This window comes from Varroa destructor, unplaced genomic scaffold (genome assembly GCF_002443255.2).
Source record: "Varroa destructor unplaced genomic scaffold, Vdes_3.0 BEIS01000003.1, whole genome shotgun sequence".
NCBI classification, from domain to species: domain Eukaryota; kingdom Metazoa; phylum Arthropoda; class Arachnida; order Mesostigmata; family Varroidae; genus Varroa; species Varroa destructor.
Window position 1 is genome coordinate 26,371,630 of NW_019211456.1, and position 26,020 is coordinate 26,397,649.

Genomic DNA, 26,020 nt, shown 5'->3' on the forward strand with positions numbered 1-26,020 from the left:
TATATATATATATATAGCTTTCAGAATAAGTGAATTAATTAATATGCAAAAATTTATACGTGTAACCATAGCATATGGACTAAGGAGGGAGGGCTAGGGGAACGCGACAAAGGCGTCAATGTTGAAACTATTGCAGCGCATCATCTAAGCGATGGACAGGTAAAGCCGTAGCAGGAAGAAACAAAGATTCGTTTTGAGTTCGGAGCTGGGCACACCATAAAAACCACAGGCTACTGACGCGGTCATGTACCATTATTCCTGCTACTGGCAGTACTACTAGAGCCCTTCGTGTGGGACCTTCTGCTCGCCTCCTTAAAAACTTAATTTTGCTGAAAGTATGGACGAAGGGAGAAAAATTTGGGAATATACAAGCACGTATGTATCTAATAAGGAGGTACTGCTGCTAATTATCGGGTATGATATGCGTGTCAGGGAATAAAGATAGCGCGCTTTTGATGAAAGGGTGTGTGGCCGAAAGACACTGATAGAAATATAAATAGTTCAATAGAAAAGATCAGTTAGCTATTAAAAGTAGCATCACAGTAAAATGTAGATGAAAGCTTAATGGGCTAGTCTTAGTTGTTTGACGCCGTCCATACATATTCATTTCAATGGCAGATTATGTCAAAGCTTTTGTACAAGAGCCAGCCTGGCGGTATATGTCGCGTTGGCTGCAAGAAAATACAAACATTCAGTGTCATATCTGAAGGACAATTACTGAGGAGTTTATTAGTTCAATTTTTTTTAGTTCAGGTCATGAGAGACCAATATGCCTGTGACCCATATGGCAGACCCAGTAACCCACGAACCAAGAAGGCTGAAATTAGCTTACCTATGTGCTAACTAGTCTTATGCGAGTGGCCATGATACAGCAGAATAAGAATTTATAGGACGCTGCTGCAAGAAGTATAGATAAAAATATGCAATAAGCTAAAACAGTGTTTTGAAAAATACTCTATGGTCAAAAAGTTTTTCGCTGACACATCTGAATGCAGGCCTGTTAAGTTCACTTGGTAAAAAAATGTTTTCCGTGTTTTACGTCTAGGTACTTAAGGCCGGCTCCCAGCACAAAATGAATTATTTACGTTCGGATTTGATACTAGGCCACCATCTGCCCTTAAGTTTAGCAGGCGAACACGTTATCCACTACGCTTTTACGCGTAATGGGTAACGGCTTCGTTTCGCTACGCTTAGTAAGGATACATCCAACTCAGGCAATGCTGGGTCCTTTTAAACAACGTCTGTGTGCAGTGATAGTAAATGCTTACGATTAGGCCATTCGTATTTAGCTAAGACTGTCAACTCAATAAATTGGACGTGGCTCATTTTATAATATAAACACTTCATGTATACAGTTACTGAGCATATGCTTGAAGCTTTATTATGTTCAATATGCGAAATATTCTATTTTGATTGGTGTTATAGCTTACATAGGAAGGCCACGTTTTCCGAACACGAAGACCGAGACAATCAGTTGGAAAATTACCTGCAAATCATAGGCGGGTAGGTTTCACTTAATGAGATTTGAATCGTTTGCGTCGCGCAAGCTTAGTTCACTGTAAAGACGAACAAGTATACTCAGCCATTCCTTATTTATAAAAAAACAGCGCCAAGAAACGCAGGCCACGCTTTTTTTTTTTTTTACCAAACAGTTCTAAAGTTAGTAACAGAACGCACAGAGCGTGAGTTAGCATCTGCGAAAGTCTTCGTCAACAAGTCTTTATCTATATATCGAACCTTCGATGTTGATACCAACGAGTCGCTCTGCAACGCCTTCAGTTACGTTGTTGTATCAGCAGCTAAAACATTACCTGTGTTGCAATAATTGTGTATTTCATCGCTGTTCGAGAATTGCCAACGACATCGATGGATGTAGCCGCTACGATATAGCCCTATAGCACAAATTCAATAGATAAAGTACCCCATTAGCGCTATTGATAAATTATACTGGGTGGAGCTAAAATTTCTTGACAGTCCGAGAGTTTTCATCTTACCGTTATGAAAGTTACAGACGAGTAAAATGCGAGCAAATAGTAAACGAAAAATAAACACGCTTTGCCAGCTGGATACGAGTTTGGATAGAGCTGCGTAAAACGCAATCAACTCTATCTTCGTTCGCACAGTTCAATAAAAAACGAAATATATTGACTGAAAGGGATTAAACAATTATTTAAGGCTGTCTCGCCTCATCTGACCTAAGGGACACCTACGCAGGTGAGAGGTGAAATTGTGATGATGACAACTTAGAGGCTTAAAAGTATTTGAGAGCAGGCAGGCTTTGTGTCGTGAAGTCTCAAAAGTCACCATTTTATCGGTTGTAATCAATTAGTTCGTTCATCAATGCGTTGGGGCAGCCAATAATGCACTATCATACACAAATGCGTCGGTACGAACAGGCGAGATCTTCAAAAACTTTCAAGATATGATACAGATAGGGCTCTAGAATTAGCTATGCACACATTCATCTAGGGTACGAAGTGCTACATCGCCTTTGCCCATTGTACAGTACCAAGTATACAACAGAGATTAATGATCTTGGTCCAATCTCACCTGTCGAATGTCTTCTTCGAGGAAATCGATCTTCCATTGTTCCTTCGGTAGGAAATCGGGGCCGTCTCGAGCAATCAATTGCAGTCCGAGTGATACGAATCCCATAAAGTAATAGAAGACAGCCCACCGCTTGTACGGCTAATCGAGCAAAAAAAAAAAACAAATTAACCGTACAATTTATAAGAATCTCTGTTTACCTATAATTCTTGTTCTTATCCTATAGCTGTACGCAGTTGTTCTAAAGAATGAGTGGTTCGAGTTCGATACCAAGGTCTACGTTTAAACAGTCTCGCATACGATCAACCAATCACAATCCTTTAAGGTCAGCGACGGCCAGATTCCGCAAGTAGCAAATCTGTAGCGCAAAAAGCTTTGCGCTACAGATTTGCTGAAGTAGCTGTGTTTAATTCAATATTTACAGGAGCAACGAAAACGATTGGCGGATTTTAAAATTCACTGGCATAGTCACACTTACGAAGACCACCGAAGAAAACATTGTAATAGCAAGACAGGCCATGATAACGTCGTCACCCACAGCCAACTTGATGTCCAGCTCGGTCACTAGATAAAGCAAAACAAAAACCCGACTTATATTAAACCCAGTGCTCGTTGCCGATAGAAGCAAATGAATCATACAACCTCTGTGGGAATGTTAATTAAACGATACCTATTTTGATACGTAAAATAAGACTTTTGTTCCTCCTACTGCTTGAATCATTCAGCGATTACATCTGCCTAACCATTAACACTCCGTCGATAAATGAATCCTAGCCCAGTCAAGCAGGCATACATACAAGATAACTGTGATTTGCGATGAACACTAACTTGCAGCATACTGATGAGTTCCGAAAAATATATAGTAGGACAGGTCGGTGAATCGAATCGTCTGCAAATGCAACGCGATACAATGTAGCTGACAAACACGGTAACTGTGGCATAATAACGAATTTTGTTATTATAACGATCCAATAGGTACACTGTGCCCTTTATTCGAAAAATCCTCACGGCATCCAAACTGATACTGCCAAAAAGGCGCTAACTTAACAACGCTCGAGTAAATATAATACCGCCTATACATGATTATATATTAAAAAAGTCGGTATGTTACTTACACAACAAGCAGCACAAACGATTACCAATAGGTCATCCATCCAATTATTTTCGATCGTTATGTGATTCAGACCTACGTCGCCGCGAGCCATCCTCGACAGAATGAACCCCTGAAATGTTACAAGACCCGTTTGTTGTAACCTGTGTGTATCGGCATAAACCTAGCCGAAGCAATACTACGCAGCGTGCGTTACCTTTTTTTTTAATGAAAATCTCCACTCGTATGGAGTTCTGGCAGCCCCCGTTGCTTTCTTCAAGTATTAGTTTAAGCATTTTTCTGAACCTAGGGTCTTGTGATTGATCATTAGCTAGTCACAGTTTGAGTGCGCTTGGGCGGGGTAGGGCAGCTTTGCAGACGAACCGGTCAACTAGAATTGAATTAATTGTCCGAGCTGTTTGAGTCCTTAATATCAGGTACCTGCGCAATTACGGCAGTCGATCACTGCAAATGGCGTCACTTTCTTTACTTAGCGTTCTTTTCAAACGAGTCCCTAATGTAGCAACGATAACCACATTAGTCGGAAAAGGGGCCTTATGGTGATCGCGAGATTTTATCACTAGCAAAACATGTTGGTGGTCGAGAACTGAAGATAACCTCATCGAACTAGCACTGCTCTCGATAAATGAAAATTATTTTGACGACAAATTATGAGTCTATACGCGCTTGCTATAGAATAGAATAGAAACGTGAGGGATGGTAGAATAAAAGGAGTTATTCCAGAACCTGTCGTTCACGCTTTCCTTAGCGCTGTGTCTTAACCGTACACGTTTTAGTCAGAGGTTAAAGAAAACTTTTAAGCTAGTCATCTACGTTCACAAATGCGTTTCCACCTTATCTCATGCTTACCGAAACCACCATATTTCTAATCATAATAGGGTACCGTTATATAGCCTTTAACAGTATTCAAAAACACCGATGCTAGGCATACTTCAATGAACTTCATCGTAAGCTTATCATGTGCAGGTGTATACCTCTTCTCTATTTTGGACCAGTGGAATTGCAGATGCCGGAGGGTGGAGTTTTTTCGTGACGTTGACTTTTAGCGGACTTGGAGCTCTCTTGGTTTCTTCGTTCTCCATGTTAACTTCGAAAACGATTTGAACGTTTGAATAATAATCAGGCGATTCAATGCGGTTCTTGTGGTCGTGGTGAGTATGTAAAAGTCACGCTGCTACTGTGTTTCTGAGACAAAAAGTCCTCAGAGTTTACAAGTATTGACTCTTAGCCAGGAAGCTCGCTGGCGAAGAGAGCTTTGACAACAGTGTTTTTCTCTTGTACGCCATTATCAGTGTGTGTTTTATCTAAATGAACCGGATGAATTATGGAGCCATAACGTGGGCCGAGTCTTAATCAAATAAGATTGGTTACGAGATTTCCCTTCGCAGCAACTACAAGGGGTCTAATATTAATGAGAGATACGGAGTTCTCAATCGTTCGATATTTTGCTTTTGCCAGGTAGCAGGACACGGTCGTGGTAAGGGAATCGTATGAGCAAATCGCTTTGACTAAAGGTTTACCATGTCTGGATTTCTATTGAACTCTCAGGTAAATACAAAGTAGCCATCGATTGCTTGTTTGTTCCAAGCACGCCAGCGATCCCTAGGAGTAAACTAATGAATAGCCTGTGGACATGGCGCGAGAACGCAGAACGACGGATAACCGAGGATAGGTTTTATGGTGTTTCTCACGGACCTTTAGGATTCGACAAAACCTTTCTATTGCTTGCTTGGCGGTAACGCCTTTAATATGGAATGAGGCTGTTCTACATGATAATATCAGCTACATCTAGGACTGGTTTCCTCTAATATTTGATTGTTTATACAACGATCACTCGAACAGTTCGTGATTTAAGTTGATGACCCTCATATATATATATATGGTTGCAGCCGACACAAAGGAGAGCTTGCCAGTATATATGGGTTGAGCGAGAACATTTTTTTCCGATAAACAATATAGCAAACGCAATCTAATTTGCAGCCAAATAAACGACCAAACGTATTATTTATTTCCATTATAGTAATCATACAAATTATGTACGCTCACTGACAGATTTTGGTCTCTCTATTTCATTCTTCTAGCATTGATTTTACGAATTTGAGACTAAAGAAAAGAGGGTAGCTTTCAACGCGCTCTCGGTAGCTGTAAATAATGTACGGAATACATTCAAAACAATGCGGCCAAAAGTATACAGACATCCGCTAGATCGTCACTGGCCATACGTTCTCTACAGTTTGAACGCATCTGGTCGGCTTTAAGTGCCGGAGCGGAAGTAGAAATTGGCAGTTTCAGGGGTTATTTTGTGAAATTTCTTGCAAGATTAGTTATCAAATTCTGTGTTTCAATATGTTCTACCTGTTTTTGTCAGTTAAGCAGTGAGCCTTTGTAAATAAAGTTACTGTATATTTACATTAATGTCAAATATCGTATTGTCGACGTATCTTCGATTTAACGTCTATAAACTCTTGTTGAGCTTCTCCTAGGTTGGCCAAGAGTCACATTGTTATTTAGCATAAAAAGTATAAGAAATTTTGTGAAAAAAACCATCTTGTAGTGCTAGAATCCGCTGAAAAAAGGCCCTGTTTCCTCTCTTTCAAAAAAAACAATGTATAAAATATGGAATATTCTAAACACTGCTTCTAAAAAGTCTAACCCCTGCGCCATCGTATCCAACGTCACAAGATCTACGAGATTGAAACCGATGTATCTGAGAGAAACGTATGTCCAATCAAGAGAACAACGGAATCTCGGACATACACTCTATGTAAAAGGAAACTAATTTTCGTCCCAACCCTAATCAGGGAAGCGATAGAGACAAATCAAATAATCTGATAAACGTTGACCCAATTTTGGCTATGCATTCGTTGATATACAAATATCGACTAGACATGGAGTATGACTAGCACGCAAGCCGTAACCGTAAGTATATAGCAGTATTGTAATTTCGTGTCGTTAAATTTTTTGCAAATTGAATCAGTGATGAGCGAAACACCCAGTTTTTATGCTGTTTATGACAACGTATCATAAACTGGTTATAGTCATGCGGCTCACAGCTTTGGGCAACAATTCTTGACAACATGAAAGGCAAGTAGGAACCCGGTAGCCATCAACAGTCAAAAAAGCCATAGAGTTCGGTAAGCAAATAATTTGCTATTGCCAACTAGGCAAAGATAAACAGGCTCACAGGCGCACTATAACCTCTGCTTTTCATTCTTTAATTTTTGTCGATCTGTACCGCACTGGATGTCCTTATAACTGCTATAGTACAATACTGTCACCCTTTCAAGCTATATCTTAAGGGTCTGGGCGATTAACAATTTTTTGCTAGTATTCTAATAGGTGCACCTGCGTCTTGACTGCACTGTCGTCGCTGGGTATGAGAAAATGCAGATCGCAATTTGTGCTATAGTAAAAGGAACAGAACGTCATAAATCCAATATGATTTGGGAGGATGCATTTTAAAAGAAGAGTTGTCGCTGAAGTCCTGCAAGGAGACGAGCTGGTTCAAATGAGGAGTGTATGAAGCCTTCTCTGTAGTACCTGGTAGAGCAATGCAACCATAACAATCCAAACAACAACTAATAGAAGTAACACCTTGTCATGCCCTAGCTAGAGTCGCCAATGGAACTGTCGTTGCGTAAATTTCTTGCGTTTAGATTTGAGCTCTGTTGGTGTGTCCTTAATAAGGCAGATTTACGTGCGACGTCGATTTCACCTGTCACGAGATGGTGTACTGGCACTGAAATACTGGTACACATATACTGGCAATAACATTTTGCTGCCCTGTTTAGGGAACTTACGAAATGAGCCAGTGTATCAATAACATAACAAAGAATAGATTATTTACTATAATCCTCATAGAACAAGTACTGAATACTGTGCATTAACTTTTACTACTTTCAGTACTAACCTTATACTAACCATACGTGAACATTTGAAGCAAGCGCGAATCCTGCCTGGCGTATTTCAGTCTATCGTCGAAGGATATCTTGTCGACGTTCAAGGTTAGCTAAATGCATTTCCTACGTCAACTGGGCTACTGAGAGCGTGTTCTCGCAATGATTATTCGGGTTTAGAACATTAAACACATTTCGTAAATCTTATCAAGGCCTTTATCGTCTGTTCAGCTTTAGGCGCCGATATTCACAACAAAGCCATAAAGTCAGTAACAATTCAAAAGTGTTTTGTCGTAGGCCAAATCGTCTGCAAATTACAAACTGACTGGAATCATATCGGGCTTCACGAGTTAAGAGGCTGCAAGTAACGCGATACGTGCAAGTAGGTAGCACGAGAGAAGGTAAGATGATCTGGGGGCATTTCGGAATATGCGGCCTTATGGCACATGAAATCTTATAGCTCGGCGCGGGAGTCCTTCATTACCAATCGTATATAAATAGTGATGGCAATAGGAACTAGATTAATGGTAAGGAGGCATTGAAGACCATCAACTAATATTACTGCGTTATAGAAAGCAAAAAAAGTATTTTTTTTTTTTTTTATTAATCTACCTATCGCATCTGCCTGCTTTGATGGAGGGCAACGCTGCAGACACTGGCCCCTAGGGAGCGTAGCTCTTGATTAGTAATGAACTGAAACTATAGATACTGCTTTTCTAACATACCGGTATTTATATAATGCAGTTCTGGTAGACATCAAAAAGCTTGAGTGCGTTAGCTGTTTGTATAGGGTCAACATATATCTGTTTGGGTTGAGTCGTTAATCGACCTACTTTATCTATATCACTAATTAGTTTATCCAGCTTCATTGCAATAATTTAGCTATAGATACACCATGGTATTTCTAAGGAGGTATAAACGAACAGTACGAGCTCCGGTAAACGCAAGTAACATTCGCCGCCTAGAAAAACATCCCGTTCACCAATTCCAAAATAAAATATATGTAGGTTATGTTTTTTTCACTGCGGATTCATTTATGGCTGTCACTTATAGCAGTTCATTATCTGTTAATTATTCTGCGAAGATAATAAAGGTGAAGATTATACACGAGTTCGAATGCCCTACACAAGATTACAGAGATTTTCATCTCAGTATTAAGCGTTCTTTTCTTTAATGCGAAACAAATGCATCGGGGCGAAACAAATTCATCGCAAACTCGTCGCTGGGGCATTAGACACGGATCTCTGCTTACCGCCCACGAAAAGGATCTCTAAGCAACAAATATCGTGGTTCTTTTACATTTATTTCTTTCTGGTGTTATCACCTAGCTAGCGATCGGTTTCGAGGCACTGTGGCTCAGATATATACTGTACTGGATTCTTATTGGGATTAGACTCCAATTTTGAATAGAATTTACTATATATTATGTAGAATATATAGAAGATAGTTATAACCCTTTCTCCGGTAAGACAACAATTATCAGGCATGGTTAAAATACCTTTGCCGCAATCAATTTATAAGCAATATTGGTACGTTAGGTTTCCAACCACTAGAAGTTTTTATTAGCTTCTCGAGTTATGACATGGGACCGATTCACTCTTGTGATCGCAGTAAAAACACAGGTAAACACTTTTACCGGAATTTTCTTCAGACGGAAATGTCCAGTAAGGCCAGATATTTCTTTGTGTGTAAATGACTATTTTCCAAAAAACAGCGGCCAATGTAGTAATACTATTAGAGGGAAAAAGTTAACTTAAAGTTCAACGACGCTCTGCTGCGACACCATCTCGCGTATTTTTATGTAGTCCACGTCGTCGGCTTTGTACTGAAATAGTTAAAACAAAAAATGTTAATATTATTTAAAAACCTCTCATCTGTGACACTGATTAATTACAAGTCTGCTTCTCTCGACAAACTGACGCCAATGACGAACTGCATCATTAACTCACCTTTTTACTGGTTTCTATAAAAATTGCTTCATCTTCAGCTTTGTTGAATCGTTCGAGGAATTTCTTTCGGTATGCAAGAACAACATCGATGTGAACATTGTGCTTTATTGCCAACGATAACGCTCTACAAACAAAAAGAAAACACTTTTTAAGAATTCGCTATCGCTATGGCAAAACAAGTATCTCTAAAATGCGTTTTCTTCTCACCTGTCCCATTGGTGGGCATACACGTTGAGCATGATGGCATCAAGCAGTTTTCCTATTTGAATCATTTGACTTTCGACCTGTTGTCGTGATCGGCCGCCTACAAGATCATCAAAAAAAAAAAAAAAAAAATACAAAAAAAATTAATGCTTCATGTACCGTCCACGCAAACAAACAGCAATTCTTTGCAACTGCTCTACAGTTCGCCTCGCCCTTCGGGCGTTCCGCATGCACCTAAATGCTTTCGTTGGACCCCTTCTGCTCCGGGGCCCAAAACGCATCCCGTCTTGCTTACGTTCTAGAACGAGTGCTTCTAACGAAAAACGTACATAGGCACAAACAGAACATTTCGATAGTGAAGAAACTGCAGTGTGAACCAGATCAATATACTACGCAGATTGTGTTTAAATCAATTCGAGAATAATATGCATGTGGTATAATCAATCCCAAAATAGAATTTGGGGTCTCTACCGGACCAGAAGGATACTTATTAGCGCTACAAATGTACTAGTCTTCATGCTGCGTATTGGTCTTGGCAGTCTGACCGCAATGGGGCTGTAAACATGCATACGGACCGGTAATGAGCAGCTGGACAAGTAGACCTTCCATTTGACCTCCCTGTTCACGAACTTTATCGATATATTCTGCACGATCGACCTGAAGGATCGATAAAAGGTGAGCACAATGATCTCAATGACGTCTATTTTAGTAAGCATCAAGCAGACTAGTTGTACGGAATTTGAAATAATTTGTCCTTTTTTTGCTTCGCTAATTAATTGAGAAGGGTACGCGTACATTCACATATAATAATATCTTAGAAATATATGCGATATTTCTCTCGGCATAAAATATTTCATACTTCGAATATGATTAATACCGATACAATGCCATTTTCTGTAATCAAATCGTGTGCCACAGCCACACCTATATTAGACCTTGTGTTAGATAAATTCTAGGTTCAAATTGAAAGCCTTACATGCTTTTACTACTTTCAGTTGTCTTTCCGGCTTTCCGGAGCCGTACTAAGTAGTACGTAACCTGTCGCTATCGGTAGCTATGATAAACCATAGGCTGAAGCAATCAAACTGGAACTGTCGTCTTACGTTCATGTGTTTACCTGCCCAAGTGCAGTGAAGGCGTCCCGCGAAACCTTAAGCTGCCGCCCAAGGAGCGCTATGCAAGCTAAAGTACACCATACCTCGTTTGTCTGCAACGGCACGATTCACAGCACCGATGTAATCGATTAAACTCCAGTATAATACTCGAATAGTTTTGCATATTTGAACATGTATGCTAACATGCTATTTCCAGTACATGGTGTGGGGTCCGTCCAAAAAAAAACCATATTCATTTTTACAATAGGACATGATCTCCAAACGATATATACTGACGTCAGAAAATCGTGCGAGTTTTAAAGCAGCGTCCCATTGTCCGCTATCAACAGCTTTCTCAATTTTCTCGCTGTATGGGGAAATAGCCTGTGCATGCATGGCTCCATTCGTAGCTCGAACTGATAGTAGGGTTCCTATAAAGTAGCCGAATACGCCTGCCAGGCCAATGTCTGCTTGAGGAAATGTGTGCCGGCACGAGTCCAGTAATTTTGGGGCGACGTTGAACGCCCATGGACATTCCCATAGTAACAACTGGGACTCACGTATGGCAGCCAGCTGACGAGAAGTTTCGCTCCATATTGTATTTAACACCTGCGATTCTATGAATTTTCAACATACGAAAAAAATTGTAATTATCAAGGTTCTACAGTGAGCTTCGTTTCTTCCTACTTGTATTTCAGGATAAGAGGAAGTACTTGAAGGATTCTGAGAAAGTTTGAACGTTAACTTGACTGAATTTCTTTTCGAGGGGTAGATCATTGTTAAGGTGCTGCTGATGCTTTATACATCATGTTTTTTGGTTTTATTTAAAAAAAAAAAAAGAAAACAATTTTTTTACTGACACGCAGCTGAGTAGACTTTTAGGCTTTGTCCGCCCGTCCTACTTATAGCGAACGAGCTGCGCCTAGCCTTACCAACAAACGAGGCATATGCCTGCTTCCCACGAAGGCAGACTAGATAAAGCTGTCCCTGAGAGTCAATGAAGCTCAGCAGTTGCTCGCCTCCCGAAAGCGTATCTGGCCAACTTTTCTGTTCAACGGTAACCTCTCGTATTTCTCTCTGTAGGAGATGATGACACAATTAGGTGCGGTTTCTATTTATAGAATAAAGCCTTGATTTTTAAGAACTATTTGATTTGAACATTGATTTATTTCACATGTTAGTGCCAGATGATTTCCGCAAATAAACGCTTCGAGGAGTGAACTATTAGCTACTAAACATATTTCGACCATCTGGGTTTATGTTTCAATTGTATTAGACAGACGCTACGTAAAGCTTCCATTTTACGTTAATGATATATTGATTGTTATGGCCCACTGTTTGATGCATTTTTTTAGGTACAAGTGAGAATACTTATGATGAACATTCGCACTATCTAGTCAACTTTTACGTGATCTTCCATCGCGTGCTTCCAATCCCGTTACTTACTGTGGCAATCAATCTACTGAGTGAAACGTGTATTGGCCACCCAGACTACGCCGCCCCGTACGAAAGGGCTGTAAATGGTTCTCTACAGAAAACTGAAAGCTGAAAGGACTTAACTTACTACAACTACTAAAACTAACAACTCGTTGTCTTTTTCAGTTTGTCCTCGATATCGTATTTTAACGAAACGTGAATTTAAAAACACCCAACGAAACGATTCCTTTTATTTATAATAGCATAAAGTTCTTCCACAATTGACAAGTCGTTTTGGTAAATATCAGAAGAGACCGTCACTTAGCTGTTCAGACTATTCAAAGGAAACTATGCTTTCTAGAAGTTTTCAGGGATAAAAGGAACTGTACATCTTTGAATAGTTACAAAACATTATACATTTTCCTAAAGTTGCTGATATTTACATATAGCTATGAACAAAATAGGTCGGATCTAATTTTATGTTTACTTTTTTTTTCCATTATGACACTCTCCTATTGCTTTTCTTAGTTATAAGTCATAGTGGTGTGCCATCTAACCTCATGCCTGAAAGGTGTGGCTAACTGCTTTCCAGTGCTAATATTGAAGAATTGAATCGACCGTTTATCAGCCATCAGAACCACCTCGTCATTCAGATCGAAGAGTCGGACAATGTTCGCACGAAGGAACGGATGACGAACGGTACACGTATGTTTGCCTGCAATGACGCGTAAGTTCATCATTAGATGGAAAAAGTTTGACATTGTAGCTATAAGATTTAGGTTGACAATTCATTCAATTTCTGATTGGTTTTTAACTACAATGGCACCAGTGTACATACGTGACAGATTGTGACCATATATTACGATTTCTCGTTCAGTCCGGATTTTTTTTCTAGGTCTATCCATGCTCCCTGCCCTCGTACCGTTGTTAGCGTAGATGTGAATCGCAGAACTGTCAACGAGCGCGAGATGCCCTTTACTCTGGCGAATGCATCTAACCGGAGAGGTCACTGAAGGTCGTATAAGGGCTGGTCTGTGCCACTGTCCTGCACCGCCAAAGACGAAAACGCCCCCATTTGTCGCTACGACCAGGACTCCATGGCGGAAACTCATTGTGCCCGCACTCTGGCCCTACGGTGAAGTGTAAAAAATGCGCAGGCCTTAAGAAGAATTTATTCATTTAGATAACTTGCATTGCAGCAAACCCGTTTAGACTATTGTTGGTGGATAGTTTCAAGTGAGCAATCCCATTATTTTTAAACGTAACAAAAAAAAGCTTCATTTATTGCAACGTTCTTGAAAAATATAGGCTCATACGGTGCAACATTTCGTTAATAATTGTATCGTAACATTTGTAGAAAACGTCGTGTTTAACGAACCTGAAATGTCAGTTCTTCTCGGATGCCTTGTTCCATGTTGACGTCGGTAACTAGGCACAATTTTGTGCCAACAGTCGACACCTATTAGTAAAACTGAAAGTGAACAAATTGAATCTAGCCGCTGGAAAAATTCCAACGCATGTATTATCGCCATTATTATATATTTCATTTTTGATGAAGCTATGGTTAGCGTTGGACGCGTATTTCAGCATCCGCGTTAACTACCTATAAATGCCATTGAGAGAGTCCTGCAAGCTTTGATTTCAGGACAACGCTAACTGTGCTAATTCGTTTCGTATCGAACCTCAAAGTTATTCCACTCAAGTGTACGATCGACGAGGTGCGCGATGAGTAGATGTCCACTTGAGCATGCGCCAGCTAGTTGCGTCCCGCAGTCACTCCAGCACAATGCCCGGATGGTTGCACATGCGGGATAATCCGTTGATAAAACGTACTGTAAATGTTATGGTTTTGAACGAGTAACATATATAGCGTAACCCCTAACAAAATGGCTAGTCTATATCTTCAATGAGTTGTATCCTTACGCCTGACTTGTGACACAAGGTAAGTGTTTCAAAGGAAGCCACCGCAAAGATCTCCCCACTTGGAGCCCAAGCAACGACGCTGATAGGCTGCGATAACTGGTTGCCTGAGAACAAATTCTTGCCGGTATTAAAATCCCACAACTTGAATCGGCAATCCTCGCCGCCTGCAAAGCATTGCAAAAAAAATCAAATCATAGATTCACGTTTCCACGTCCAGTTCTCTATCAAAGAAGCTACGGCATTTTGTTATTACTTTTGTGCTTTCCAGCAAATTGAGCTGGCTAAATATATACGCACAGCCATATTTTGTAGTAGAAAAGGGAAGCTCTGGTTTAATTTTCGAACGCTTTTCACGATAAACAGATACGGTTTAACACAGTTACCAGAAACGATTATTCCATCTATGCTCAATGCTACGGTGGTAACTGTTGCACCCGGATGGGCCTTCCAGAGACGGGCCTGACGTCCTTCCGTTAACGAGCGGGCGTAGACTGAATCAGCCACCGAATAGACAAGTTCGTCGGCGATAACGCTCCAGCAAACGCATGTTACTGGCGAGTCTGAGAACGAAAAGAAGTATTTTGAAGGCTAATACATGGCATACAGAGCTATAAATTACTTAAATCACCCGAAGCTTAGGCTCGTTGCGTTCTCCTATTACCTTATGTGAGTTGACTCACCATGTTGTACACTCTTTAAACTTCTTTAGATGGCTGATAAAAGCAAACAGCTCTATTTGTCCAGAGTTCCACTTAACACGCATAAGTTGAACTGCTTGAGAAAATCAAAAAATAGATTTGCTGATCGCGAGGACTTCGCTACGCTATAATAGGCCCTCCATGTTGCACGGTAGCCCTAGGAAAATACGAATGAAAAGATGCTCCGAACGTTTCGGCTCGGATATCATGCCATGTTGTGTACCGTGTTCTGCAAGGTTGGCTTTAAAGGCGCCATTCCTCATCCAGAGACGAAGGAGGCCATCCTCACCAGCAGTCGCTAGCATCGTTCCGTCGTGACTCCATCCTGCGCTTAATATCGCGCCCGTATGGGCCTCGATCACTCGCTGATTCGCCTTTGCTGCTAATCGATATTTCCCTTAAATGTGAATATGAAATACCAGCGAGAAACACTTTTTCTCTGAGTGATTCCTTATCCGAAAACCTATACTGGTCCCGTTTGTGTGTTAGAAAAAGCTTATTTTGAATAAGTCCTTAACACGTTATTATAATACTATGCATAGATGAAGGCCGTAAGGAAACAGTAGAGCGCAACTTACCATCTGAACAGGTAATAAGAACAATCTCAGTTTTTTGCGCCGATGGAACGGCGAAAATACCCGTTGGATAGACGTCATCTGCAAACCTGACAGTGTTTAATTCTCTTACACCATTGTCTTTTCTCTTCGTTTGTATTGCGCGTCCGCGCCCATTTCGCCATAGGCTCATTGTAAATGTTAGCTGATTAATTAATAGTAGAAAGATTTCTTTTGCGAACCTTCGTTCTTCCTGAGCGGTTTTATCCAGATCAGGTCTGAGGTAGCGAATCGTATGATCTTCACCGCATGACACGAGGCTGGCGTCCCCCCGCCACGCGACGCCCGAACATCCACCTTCGTGTATGATACCATTTAGCAGGACGCTTTTCAGGCGCATCGTTTCGTCTAAACTCGAAGGATGCGTATGGCAACAGTGTTCCATTTAACAGTCATTAATTAGTATATTTCACACAGAAGTCAATTAGCCTTCGAATTAGCAACGGGAGTGTTGCAAACTATGACTTTGTTCTGTGTATTTGTGTGTAAGTAGTAGTGTTGCTTAGATTAACAATGGTTGTAGTACAGATCTGACGGACAGACTGGATAAAAATGCTATTTTATCAGTTCGAAGATCTCTATCATTTTGTAATTTACGATTTGATTAAAAACCAATGTTAGTTAAACACGATAATCTTTTACTTTCTTTTTTGCAAATTGCCAGGTCTGTTTATGTCAATATTTAAACAAATACCTCACATGTTGGTCACACCTCCTACGGGTTCAGCCCTAATCGTCAACCTTCCATACGGGCATCCTAATACTACATCACTTGTACTCTAAATTTCACAACAGGCTATTAAAGAACGCACAGTTTCAGCTTCGGCATTAACAGTACCTGATGTTATTACTCATGATCACTTACCGTTTTTGATGCCTGCTAAAATATTCAGTACACTGCAAGATTACCGACTCTTTGCTGAATTCGTCTATGTTGCTTTGTCCAACAGGTCCCTTCGCTCACAATACGAATTCTATTCAAAAAAATAATATGCCCAAAAGGGGAGCAACGCGATTTGTGAACTCGACAGGCTTGGGCTATAGCAGGCTGCTCTGTAATAACCCACTTCTATCCAGATCCGCGAACAGGAGTAGGTCTAGAGAGGACCCAGCGTTGCCACGGAAACGTGGTGAATCGCGTAGACTGCTACTCCAGAGGAATCGGGGACGCTGAGCCCCGCGCTAACTAATCAGGCCTTTTCGAAACGCCGTCTTGTATGCGGCGAATTAGTGCATTAGGCATGTAATGATCTAAATGTGATGTTCGAGCAATCTAGGCCATTATGTGAAATAAATAGGACGGGCGTTACCTTGGTAGCAGAGCTGTGAAATAGAAAACAATCTATTGATTTGGTTACGTCACGCACAGGACGCTCTTTATATTTCTCTCAAACGCGAACAGCTCTCGAAGACCTCTACGCAAAAAATCATTGCCTAGGGCCATGACAAGCTTGTGATCGAGGAACATCAGTCAGCAGTACGAGTTCTTAAACCAAATCCGCAACTAGAAACTTTATTGAATCAATCGCGTGCGTACAATCTAAGAGTCCGTATGCAGCACGAAACAAAACCAATATTACACTGAACAGTTGTAGATGCGAGACCGACATATCTTTTTCGTTTTGTACTGAAGTTAGGGATGAAGTGCTCTACCGCGTGTCATTTAGCATCATTTAATCGACGTAAATAGATAAGAGCGTTCTGTTGTTTGTTCTAATATTTAAAAATAACACATTAATTAAATCCAATATTGAAAATACATCTTTATTTTGCACGAAATAGCAAGCGTGTACAGCGTCGTGTTTGCCTACCCAGCATATATTGCAACTCTTCATCTAAAGTAGAGACATAGTCCTTTTTTGGAAGGTTTAAGTATTAATAATACTTCTCAGGATGCCACTCGTATTTAAGAGTAGAAGAGAGGTTTAAAAACAAAAGTTTGCGATATGCCCAAAGATGCGCGTTTTTTTTCCTAATGATTATGTTAATAATCCTGTTCTTTTCAAACGACCCGTACAAGGAGAAAGATAAAAAAAATAACAGCACAACGCGGAACGATCATAACATATAATTTCTCTCACCAGTTAGAGTTTAGGCATCGCTTTTGTTATGATGTCATCAATTGAATCAATAAAAACATTGGTTCATTTCACTACGATGGTAATCATCTTACTCTTCTAAATCACCTCACGACGCTGTAGATCCACGAGCCCGATCAGCCACGTATCAAGCAATTAACGAAGTACAATGAAGCTTCCGGTGAGAAAGAGGGCAACCACCGTACTAAATAGACTTGAAAGACCCACCGCAAGTATTATTGTCTGATGCTTGGACAGAAGATCCTTAAGCACCTCAAAACAATCCTGCAATGAGTCGAGCAATAACAAATCGTGTTCATCTAGGACTAAAATTAAACGATCACTATAAGAGCAGGGCATAATGAAGATACAATCATCGAAAGACAAACTTCACCTTTCTCCTCTATTATTCTAACATATTTAACCTGACCTAAAGTGTTTGTGAGTGACATGTAACTGTTCAGTATCTCGTAGTGCAAACAGTACATCTCTAAATCTTATATATATATATATATATATATATATATATATATATATATATGTACAAGAACCTAAAGGTGTCTCGTCATATCGCAGATAATTAAATCGTTCGATGAGTCGTGAGAAAATAAACATTTTTAAGCGTCATCAAAAAAAAGCAGTTGTCACCTAAGTCCCTTACTCTAGATAGATATTTGTATATATTCAGTCTGACAATCATGGCTAGGTATACCTTATCAAAGATAGACTTCGTCACTCCCTTTAGGCACTCTTCATGCTGCTCAGGACTCACACAGCAGGAGTCAGGAACCGATGTTCCATTGAGATGTTTTGATTGTACGTAAGCTTTCCACGGTGGCTGCAACGCATTGTCAGGATCAGCCATACCGCAGCACTGATTCTGTGAATTTACGAATACTTATTATCCAATGAGAAGGTTGCGGATGTTTCAAGTGCATTATTAATTTGAATTCTATACGAAACTTGTACCCGTTGCGGTATATATGAGGATATACAAATGAGGATTCTGGTTCCTTGTTTTTTTTTTTTATATGAAATCACCAAAAGAATCGATCCACCTTTGAAAAATGCTGCACCTCGGTTATAGTTACGCCTTTACTAATCTGGAACTAAGGAATATTTAGTAACTCCATCTAATTCCCGTAGGACAATCATTACAGAACGAATGGACACTTCGAGAGGTGAGAAAAAGGCGATCCCACGTATAAGTTACCTCTAAGTGGAAGAAAACAAGCAAGGCATCGTTATCGTTTGACTTCGTTTAGTTCAATAATGCAGATTAAAAAAGGTTGTCACAAACTATCAGGTGTTACTCTTACGAAAAACTTTGTTGTCGGTGGCTAAAACCGTGGCAGAGTAGGGGCTCGACATGGACAACCTAAGGGACCAAACGACCCCACAACAACTATAGCTTATCCTATTGCTCGAATTTTTACTGAAGAGTTAAAGTGTCTTTACAATCAGATTTGAACCTACATTGTTTTTACTTTCTTCTGAACACGTTGACACTGCATTACTGCGATGACAGGCGGAAAATAACGAATCTATTGCAAAATGCTGCGGCAGGCACCAACGGTCATTGGCCGCGCGAAGACTAAGCAGCAATACTCTCATTATTTAAATTACGTATCATATGTATTGCACTCTTATAGTTGTCACGTCGAGCACATTATATCTTTATTCAGCACGCAGTTTGGGGCATAACTGAATTGTGGCTGTCCACAGTACAGAGGGCAATGTGGGTAACACACTTATACAGATCTAAGTTAGCGTAAATCCGCTTAAAAGCACAGTTTTAAATTTAGCTCTATGAAGACCATCGGTTCCAAGCATGCTCGTTCACACACCTATAATGTGGAAACAATTAGCGATGGAAGCCATTCACCTAAACAATGAGGCTATAGATAAGAATAAGTTAAGAATGGCGGCAACCTTCAACTTTCTCTCCAGCGTCATTGTTGACCGTTCCAGAAACCCACAACAAGTAACGTGACAAGGAAGACGGAGCTCCAATTCGTACTTCTCCTACGGTTTTTTCTTGAGCACGAATCACCATATTTTATCGAAAACCATTCATAGGAATCATACGATGCAGTCTTCCTGGACAAACGAGCAATCAGTTCGAGAGAGAGAAAGAGAGAGAGAGATATTCCAGCGTTTTTGAGGTTAATGATGCTGGCAGCGATATGAATTGTTCGGCCTTGATGGCTGAATTGTATGTCATATTTCACCTGTAAACGACCATTTGCATTTCCATATTCTGGTAGCTCCAAGCCATTCAATGACAGACGCATTGGCCGCTTTTCATTGGGTGCAAACGTAGTCATACGTGCTAATATGTGATATTACTTTCTTGAGCGCTGTTAAAGGAAATCGTTGGGTAACTAAAGTCACTTAGAGTCATCTTAGGCGAACCCTGTTGAGGCCTTTTAGAAAGGACCTGAAATCACGGTATGCAAAGTGAATTGTTCTAGATTGTGTCGGATTAGCAATCTCACATAGAGGACGGGTGTTAACGAAACATTAAAACGTACACAGTGCCCCACCTATGCTTAGTTGTTTTACAGTATGTTTTATATGTGTCACTAGTGTAATATTCTATAACGATTTCTAAGAATAATATATTTCATATTCAAAAACAGAATACCTAAATAAATTCGGTTCTGTTTGCCTGTTCCTGTTCAATGTATTTGATGACCCTATTGGCTTTCGAGCCTTAACATGCGGTACAAGTCGCAAAACGCAGGATCACCGTCTAGAATGTTATGCTCGTTCGGTCATCTGAGGTACTAGTTTTTGTTGCCCTTCAGTCTATTCTTAACGAGCACTTAGAACGCAGGCATTACATCGAAATTTTCGCAAGACGTGAACTGAGTGCAAGATGGCAATCGTTATTGGAGAAGATTCGATTCATAGTTTACCTGTACTTAATTTCTTATTATTTAAATTCACTAATGAGAAAATTACTGGGTTTATGAGAATGCTTGCAATGATAATAATAACCGTAGTAGTAACATTGTGCATAGAACGTTGAGTTTTACAAAAAAAATGAAACGACTAAGGTAACCGTTATGACTGACCTATTCCACGTGAAGAGTGAAGTGTCACTACGAAGTGAGTACGTGGAGCAGAATAGAGGTGCTAGATTAGTCGGAGTCTATTATTATAAATGGCCCTATTATTTTTTCTATTGATATTTGCTAAACAAATAAGATAGTTGATTACCTCTGCTTGAAAGAGACTCCATGCGTTTGTAATCGTTACACTGCTTCCGTAGAGCTTAAGGCTCTTGAAGACGTTGTGCCTGACGAGTTCGCGCAGTGAGTCGACTTTATTCACAGTGAAAGCAATGGCACCCACTTCACCCATAACGATCATAAACATCAGACTGAAGTACTGCGAAACGGTAGTAAATCACATGGGTTATTTTCCAATTCAATAGTTTTGTCGACCTTTGCAGAGGCTCATAGTTAATAAACGATTGATTACAGTCGTTAGCCTCCTCCAGAATTCATCAATATCTAGGAATATCTATTTGATCATGTTACTCTCAAATAAGAATGATTAATTTGGCTGATCCAACTACTCGAGCAATACATTTTTGACTTTGGCAGAGTAGTTTATTAGTAAAAGGGCTTTTTTTTTTAATTTTATTTAGTTTTAACTAGGTGATCTTCGAATCAATGCATGGATAATCTGACAAGGTGTTTCTGGAAAATTTATAACATAAGCATTCCAACGACTAGTCAAAAGCAACAAACAGAGGTAAGTCTAAAAGCTTTCCACGTGCTGCTGCCGCAAAAACTGAAAAAGTAAGACCTTCTAAACTTCTATTGAAATGCAATTCAGGTACACGACTAATGCTTCTACTAGAACAAAAGCCAATAAATTATAGTCTGTTACTATTGCTCTTCTTATTAGAAGCACCGTAATTTTGCAAAAGGACAACTAAGTCTAATTTTATTTGTCCTATATCCTCCTCTGGTCTTGCATCGCCGACGTCAAATGTGCTGCTATTAAGCAGCTGCCGGACAATGTCAATAGATGTTATAAAATAAGACAAACATATTATAACAACAAACGAATAATAACAGTAATATTACTCTGTGCTGAAAACGTTATCATAGATTGTTTGCATTAATGAAGTAAGCTGCTTGAAAATGTTTAGCCGACTTGAATTTTGATCAATATTTAGATCAAGCTATAGGAGTATCTATACGAACGTTGACAATGAACTAAAGAACAAAAAAAAAGAGTCGAAACCGGTAGCCCGATAATGCATAACAATGGCTGGACCCTGGAACGACTCGACCTAACCTAGGTGAGGAAGTGGCGAGCAATTGCTTGAGCGTCGAGATGTTGGACGGTAGTTGCTTGTCAGTCCTATTCCGAAGACGTGTTTGTTTTTTGATTTTCAATATATTCATATTCTGTTTGAAATAAACTTTTTAACTGTGTTACGGCGTCAGTGATGACCGAAGCAGCAGCTTAACTAGTTTCATAAACCAGTTCTGGATAAAATGCGAAAGAAGATAGTTTTTACGGAAATCTTCCTACCAACAAAGTGTCTCCACCGAAAAATGGATAATTTTCAAGGGTTTTTTAACTTCAATAGACCGCAGATGTATCTATGAAGATAGATAGTGAAAGAGATAACGCTGAACGTATTGTCACGCTTGTTGTGCCATATTGTATGTTCTTTGTGCAGAAACTGTGACCATCTGATTGTTGCAATTGTGTAATTTCCGTTAATATATAGCGCCCAGTCGCGCTGAATTTCCTAAGCCCGTTACGAACGGGCTGTTGGACTCAAGCCGACAAGCGAATTGCTCATCGGCTCTATGTGCCACTGTTGACTGGAAATAGGTCCTTTGATAGATTGCTTTGTTTATGGCAGTTTGAAGGTTGTTGATGTAGGCCCTTTACTGCAGGCTTCGATTGCTACGCAATTCTGGGCACGGGAGCTATCACAGCAACGTAAACGTCTCTGGTCACATATTCTCTTCCAATGATTTTCAATATATGAGATTTAGTAGTATTCTGATTTGTAACTGAGCGTGTGTCCGAAGTTTTACCGCGGTGATACTGAGCTTAGCTGGCATTCTGGTAGATGCTTAAAGTTACATACGCTGGATACATATTCATTTTTTTCTCGCTAGACTGTAAATATCAATGGATGCACTGAGAACAACTTGGTCTGAGGATTAATTTATTTTAAATTTTCAATTGACAGTCTCTATCTGGCCTCGTGACAACCAGTCAATATGACTAAATATTTTCTTTGTTAATCCTGCTCCTAGTAGAAGTAATAATCAAGTATGTTTGTATGATGATTATGTTTTTACACGACAAGACCACTAATAATTCCGAAAGCGTTAAATGTCATAATGTAAAAAGTCATATAAATTCTTTACACACACCCCCCGGGGTGTTTCCACACAAAATGCTATGGGTTTATTTTTGTTCAGCTAATTATTCATTAATTAAGTTTTTATTAAATTTTCATTCATTTACTGGCTGAATCAGAACTTACTTGAAAAGACTACTATAAATGCTAGGTATTGCCAATGCCACCATTATCATAGGAAGTCTGAAAAAGATGTTGACATCTAAGTAAGGCTTTCAATTATCGACAGCGTTTCATAGATCGCTAAGGCAGGGAACAGCTCTTATCTGAGGTCTGTGTCAAATTTAATCCCAAACGCGGTAACGAGGTTGAACCCGGCATCAAATCTCGTTCATATGCGTCACGTTTGTCAGAAACGAAATTTATTGGTCGCCATGTTTTAATACAGTAGTATTAGACAGGATTTTTATGCCTATGATAACTCCACCGTTCGAGTGGTACGTTAATGGCTTTAAGTGGTAAAAGATCTGAATAGGAACTCTGCTAGTTTTTAACCAGGGGTCCGATCCGTGGACAAACATGCGTTATTCCGGATCTAGACAATAGGATAGCAGACATATATATATATATAATCATATTATAGTTTTTTTCAATTTCTTTTTTCCAAAATACGTAAGATAATGTAGAACGTTGCTATTAAAAAAAATTAAAACGTGTACATTTGCCAAAAGTTATCATAGATTCTATTGTGTGTGAAGGACCATTGTTCTGTAAAGTATAATATTTTTGTAAATAAAAAACCTTTCTACGGTTGATACTGGTCTACCAGAAAGCTAGACCATGTAGTAGGTCATACGGAGTCCTGCAGCTGTACGGGACTTGTGGTGTTATCAGCCCTGTACGGGAAGCGGCTGATTTTTTTGTGAGTGCTGCGAATACGTTCGTACTTGCATCGAAGCACGGTTTACGTCAGCTATTTTTGCTACAAACTCCTAGGGCAAAAAATGCGATTTGCATCGAAGTCTCCTTTTTTTTGCTATTTGTTTATGCACGATAGTTACATAATTAGCCTGCATAATATTATTCATTATACTGGTCCTGAAACAAACTTACAACTATGAGAAAGCATCGGTTTTCATGAACAGTGCCAACGATGCCGAAGACAGTGAACAGAATGATGAGAATGCCGCCAGCAATGATCGCTCCGAAGGACGTTTCGTACACTTTCTGGCCTAGGCCACTGATCAAGAGCGTTTTATCGGCCGATGTTAGATATATTGCTGTTGCGATCAGAATCATTTCCAGCAACAAGACGACACAGTTTACCAGCACGAGAAGAAACTTAATTAAGCCAGCAAGATGGCCAGGGGAATCGCTTTTACGGCCAAGTCGACGAGCTTCTTCCGAAGCGCCCATTTTGGTTTAGTAATGAAAGTGGATAAAGTTTCCGACACACAACTCTACTCCAGGCTAGGTTTTATTATTGCTTAAGGTACGCTGAAACTTTCTTAAGAGCGATCCTGATGTCAGACGCACGATACACTCCGATGCCTTTGTAGAAAGCTAGCCTAGAGTTGTCTTTAGAAGCAGGAAAATGCACCACTGGTTATTCGCTTATGCGTCCTTACGCCTATTGCAGGTAAGTTCACGTAATTGTCCACAAACACCTGAAATATTTCTCCTCGAATCACCAACTACAAACAAAAAGTTAGGCCAATTTTGATTGGAACCGCTGTCGGTAAACACGGTTCGTGCTCTATCCGCTTACAGTGATATATAATGAAACCAAAACAGTTTACCGATGATAACTTCAACAGCAAACGCGCCGCAAGAAGCGAGGCCAGTCCAAGTATAATATGGTATTAAAAAAAGATGTTTATATCATAGAAAGTGACTGAGTAAGTTTGCCAGTTCGTTAGATTACAGGGTGACGCTGGAAGTGGCCGGAGCTTAATGGCAGGCCCGTACTGACGTGGAACGCTGTATCGGTGATGGCGGAACAAAGACGCAGCTGGCTGGGACGTCACGACATCCGCGGCATCTCTAGGCCCCCATAGGTCAGTGGTGTTTTGTTCTCATCTATAGATTCTCTAATCTGTAATTCGCTTCAAGGGTAGCTGAGCGGAACTTGGTCCGGATAGCAAATAACGGCACCTACTTGATTTCGCTTCACGTAAACGCTCCGAAGACGTCAGGTAACTGGCGGGGTGTTCATTTGGAAATGACGATGAGTATAATTCAACTGCCCTGCCGAAGCCATCGACAGAGTAAACGTCACCGACGGAATGAGTAACGGCCGATGAGCGCCTCAATATATCGCACAGAGTGCTTTGATAAGAACAAAGCGCATTGAAGAAATAGTACATGTATCGGCGTTGTCCCGAGCATGCTCTTGTCTGTGTCTTCCGACACATGCATTTGTTAATATGTATAGGCAATCAATTGGAAATATCGATAACTAGATTTTTACATTGGCTCAACGAAAGCTATGCAAATCTAGATAGATCATGGCGTCTATTAGTAGCAATTAGCATGTAAGGTACATTATACTAGACGGATTTATCCATTGCATATGTATCCTATGCCATATCGTACGACTACAAGCGGGCGATAGTTGCCCTGCGTTGGCCCTTTTTTCTAAGATGCAGGACAGTTCAGGCATACCAATACACGTATAGTAGAATCTGCCAAATTAAAGAATTGTTATTTTGATCTTTTAGTTCAATAAGAACTACTTCGACCTGCACAAAGTACATGTATTAAGCAGTAAGGAACTATGGGGTTAGGAATTGAAATTCACCGCGTCGATAGCGCGTTCGACTCCGGCGCGCTATTTGAACATTTTTGCACTCAATATACAGCATGTTCATAGAAAGCAGATCTTGCGCACCGTATGGATATTTGCAGACATAATACGTAGCAACAAATTGACGTAATAGCTTTTCCCAGATGGAACCAGATGAGACTAAAACACGCGCCTTACCAATCCATTTAGCGGTGAATCAATTCGGCGGCCGATACAGAAACGGGTTGACATCTATCGCGACCTGACCCACTTGTAGTCACTAGAAGTTCCGTGTGCACACGATAAAATAGTTGACTCGGGCAAGCGACCGTGACAAAAAGTAGTTAAAAAAAACTAC

At 40.1% G+C, this 26,020-nt stretch overlaps 3 protein-coding genes and 1 long non-coding RNA gene across 9 annotated transcripts in view; 1 reads left to right on the forward strand and 3 right to left on the reverse strand.

Moving 5' to 3' along the window:
- Positions 1-8,948, reverse strand: part of LOC111248142 (uncharacterized) — an 11,854-nt gene extending 2,906 nt beyond the window's left edge. For 2 of the 6 annotated variants that reach the window (XR_015323083.1, XM_086982669.1), the window contains exons 1-7: positions 4,633-4,765; positions 3,663-3,770; positions 3,376-3,436; positions 3,026-3,111; positions 2,551-2,688; positions 1,812-1,892; positions 1,431-1,486 (exon numbers count right to left, since the gene is read on the reverse strand). Coding sequence is in view for 5 of the 6 variants with exons in the window: in XM_086982669.1 (XP_086838795.1) it covers positions 1,431-1,486; positions 1,812-1,892; positions 2,551-2,688; positions 3,026-3,111; positions 3,376-3,436; positions 3,663-3,770; positions 4,633-4,740 (638 nt within the window). In the remaining variant the exon portion in view is untranslated. Of the gene's footprint in view, positions 1-1,430; positions 1,487-1,811; positions 1,893-2,550; positions 2,689-3,025; positions 3,112-3,375; positions 3,437-3,662; positions 3,771-3,854; positions 4,610-4,632; positions 4,766-7,568 lie in introns of those variants that run through there. The other 4 variants (XM_086982671.1, XM_086982672.1, XM_086982673.1 and 1 more) reach the window with 4 other exon arrangements.
- A 140-nt stretch (positions 8,949-9,088) lies between these two features.
- On the reverse strand, positions 9,089-17,270 carry LOC111247763 (intraflagellar transport protein 80 homolog). The gene is made up of 18 exons (XM_022799080.2): positions 17,264-17,270; positions 16,318-16,332; positions 15,635-15,749; positions 15,417-15,502; positions 15,062-15,235; positions 14,524-14,700; positions 14,141-14,304; positions 13,900-14,049; positions 13,596-13,676; positions 13,140-13,347; positions 12,775-12,932; positions 11,734-11,878; positions 11,099-11,418; positions 10,825-10,914; positions 10,283-10,364; positions 9,711-9,807; positions 9,504-9,627; positions 9,089-9,379 (listed from the first exon to the last, which is right to left on the reverse strand). The coding sequence occupies exons 1-18, from the start codon at positions 17,268-17,270 to the stop codon at positions 9,308-9,310; spliced, it is 2,265 nt and encodes a 754-aa protein (XP_022654815.2). The 3' UTR covers positions 9,089-9,307.
- Positions 17,191-24,801, reverse strand: LOC111247768 (tetraspanin-9-like). The gene is made up of 4 exons (XM_022799090.2): positions 23,991-24,801; positions 20,756-20,926; positions 18,243-18,410; positions 17,191-17,815 (listed from the first exon to the last, which is right to left on the reverse strand). Exons 1-4 carry the CDS (start codon positions 24,291-24,293, stop codon positions 17,687-17,689), a joined length of 771 nt encoding a protein of 256 aa, XP_022654825.1. The 5' UTR covers positions 24,294-24,801; the 3' UTR covers positions 17,191-17,686.
- The window catches only part of LOC147756733 (uncharacterized), a 42,570-nt gene continuing 36,762 nt past the window's right edge, over positions 20,213-26,020 (forward strand). The window contains exons 1-3 of the long non-coding RNA XR_015323090.1: positions 20,213-20,644; positions 21,189-21,295; positions 24,797-24,934. This is a non-coding gene — a long non-coding RNA (uncharacterized LOC147756733). The remainder of the gene's footprint in view (positions 20,645-21,188; positions 21,296-24,796; positions 24,935-26,020) is intronic.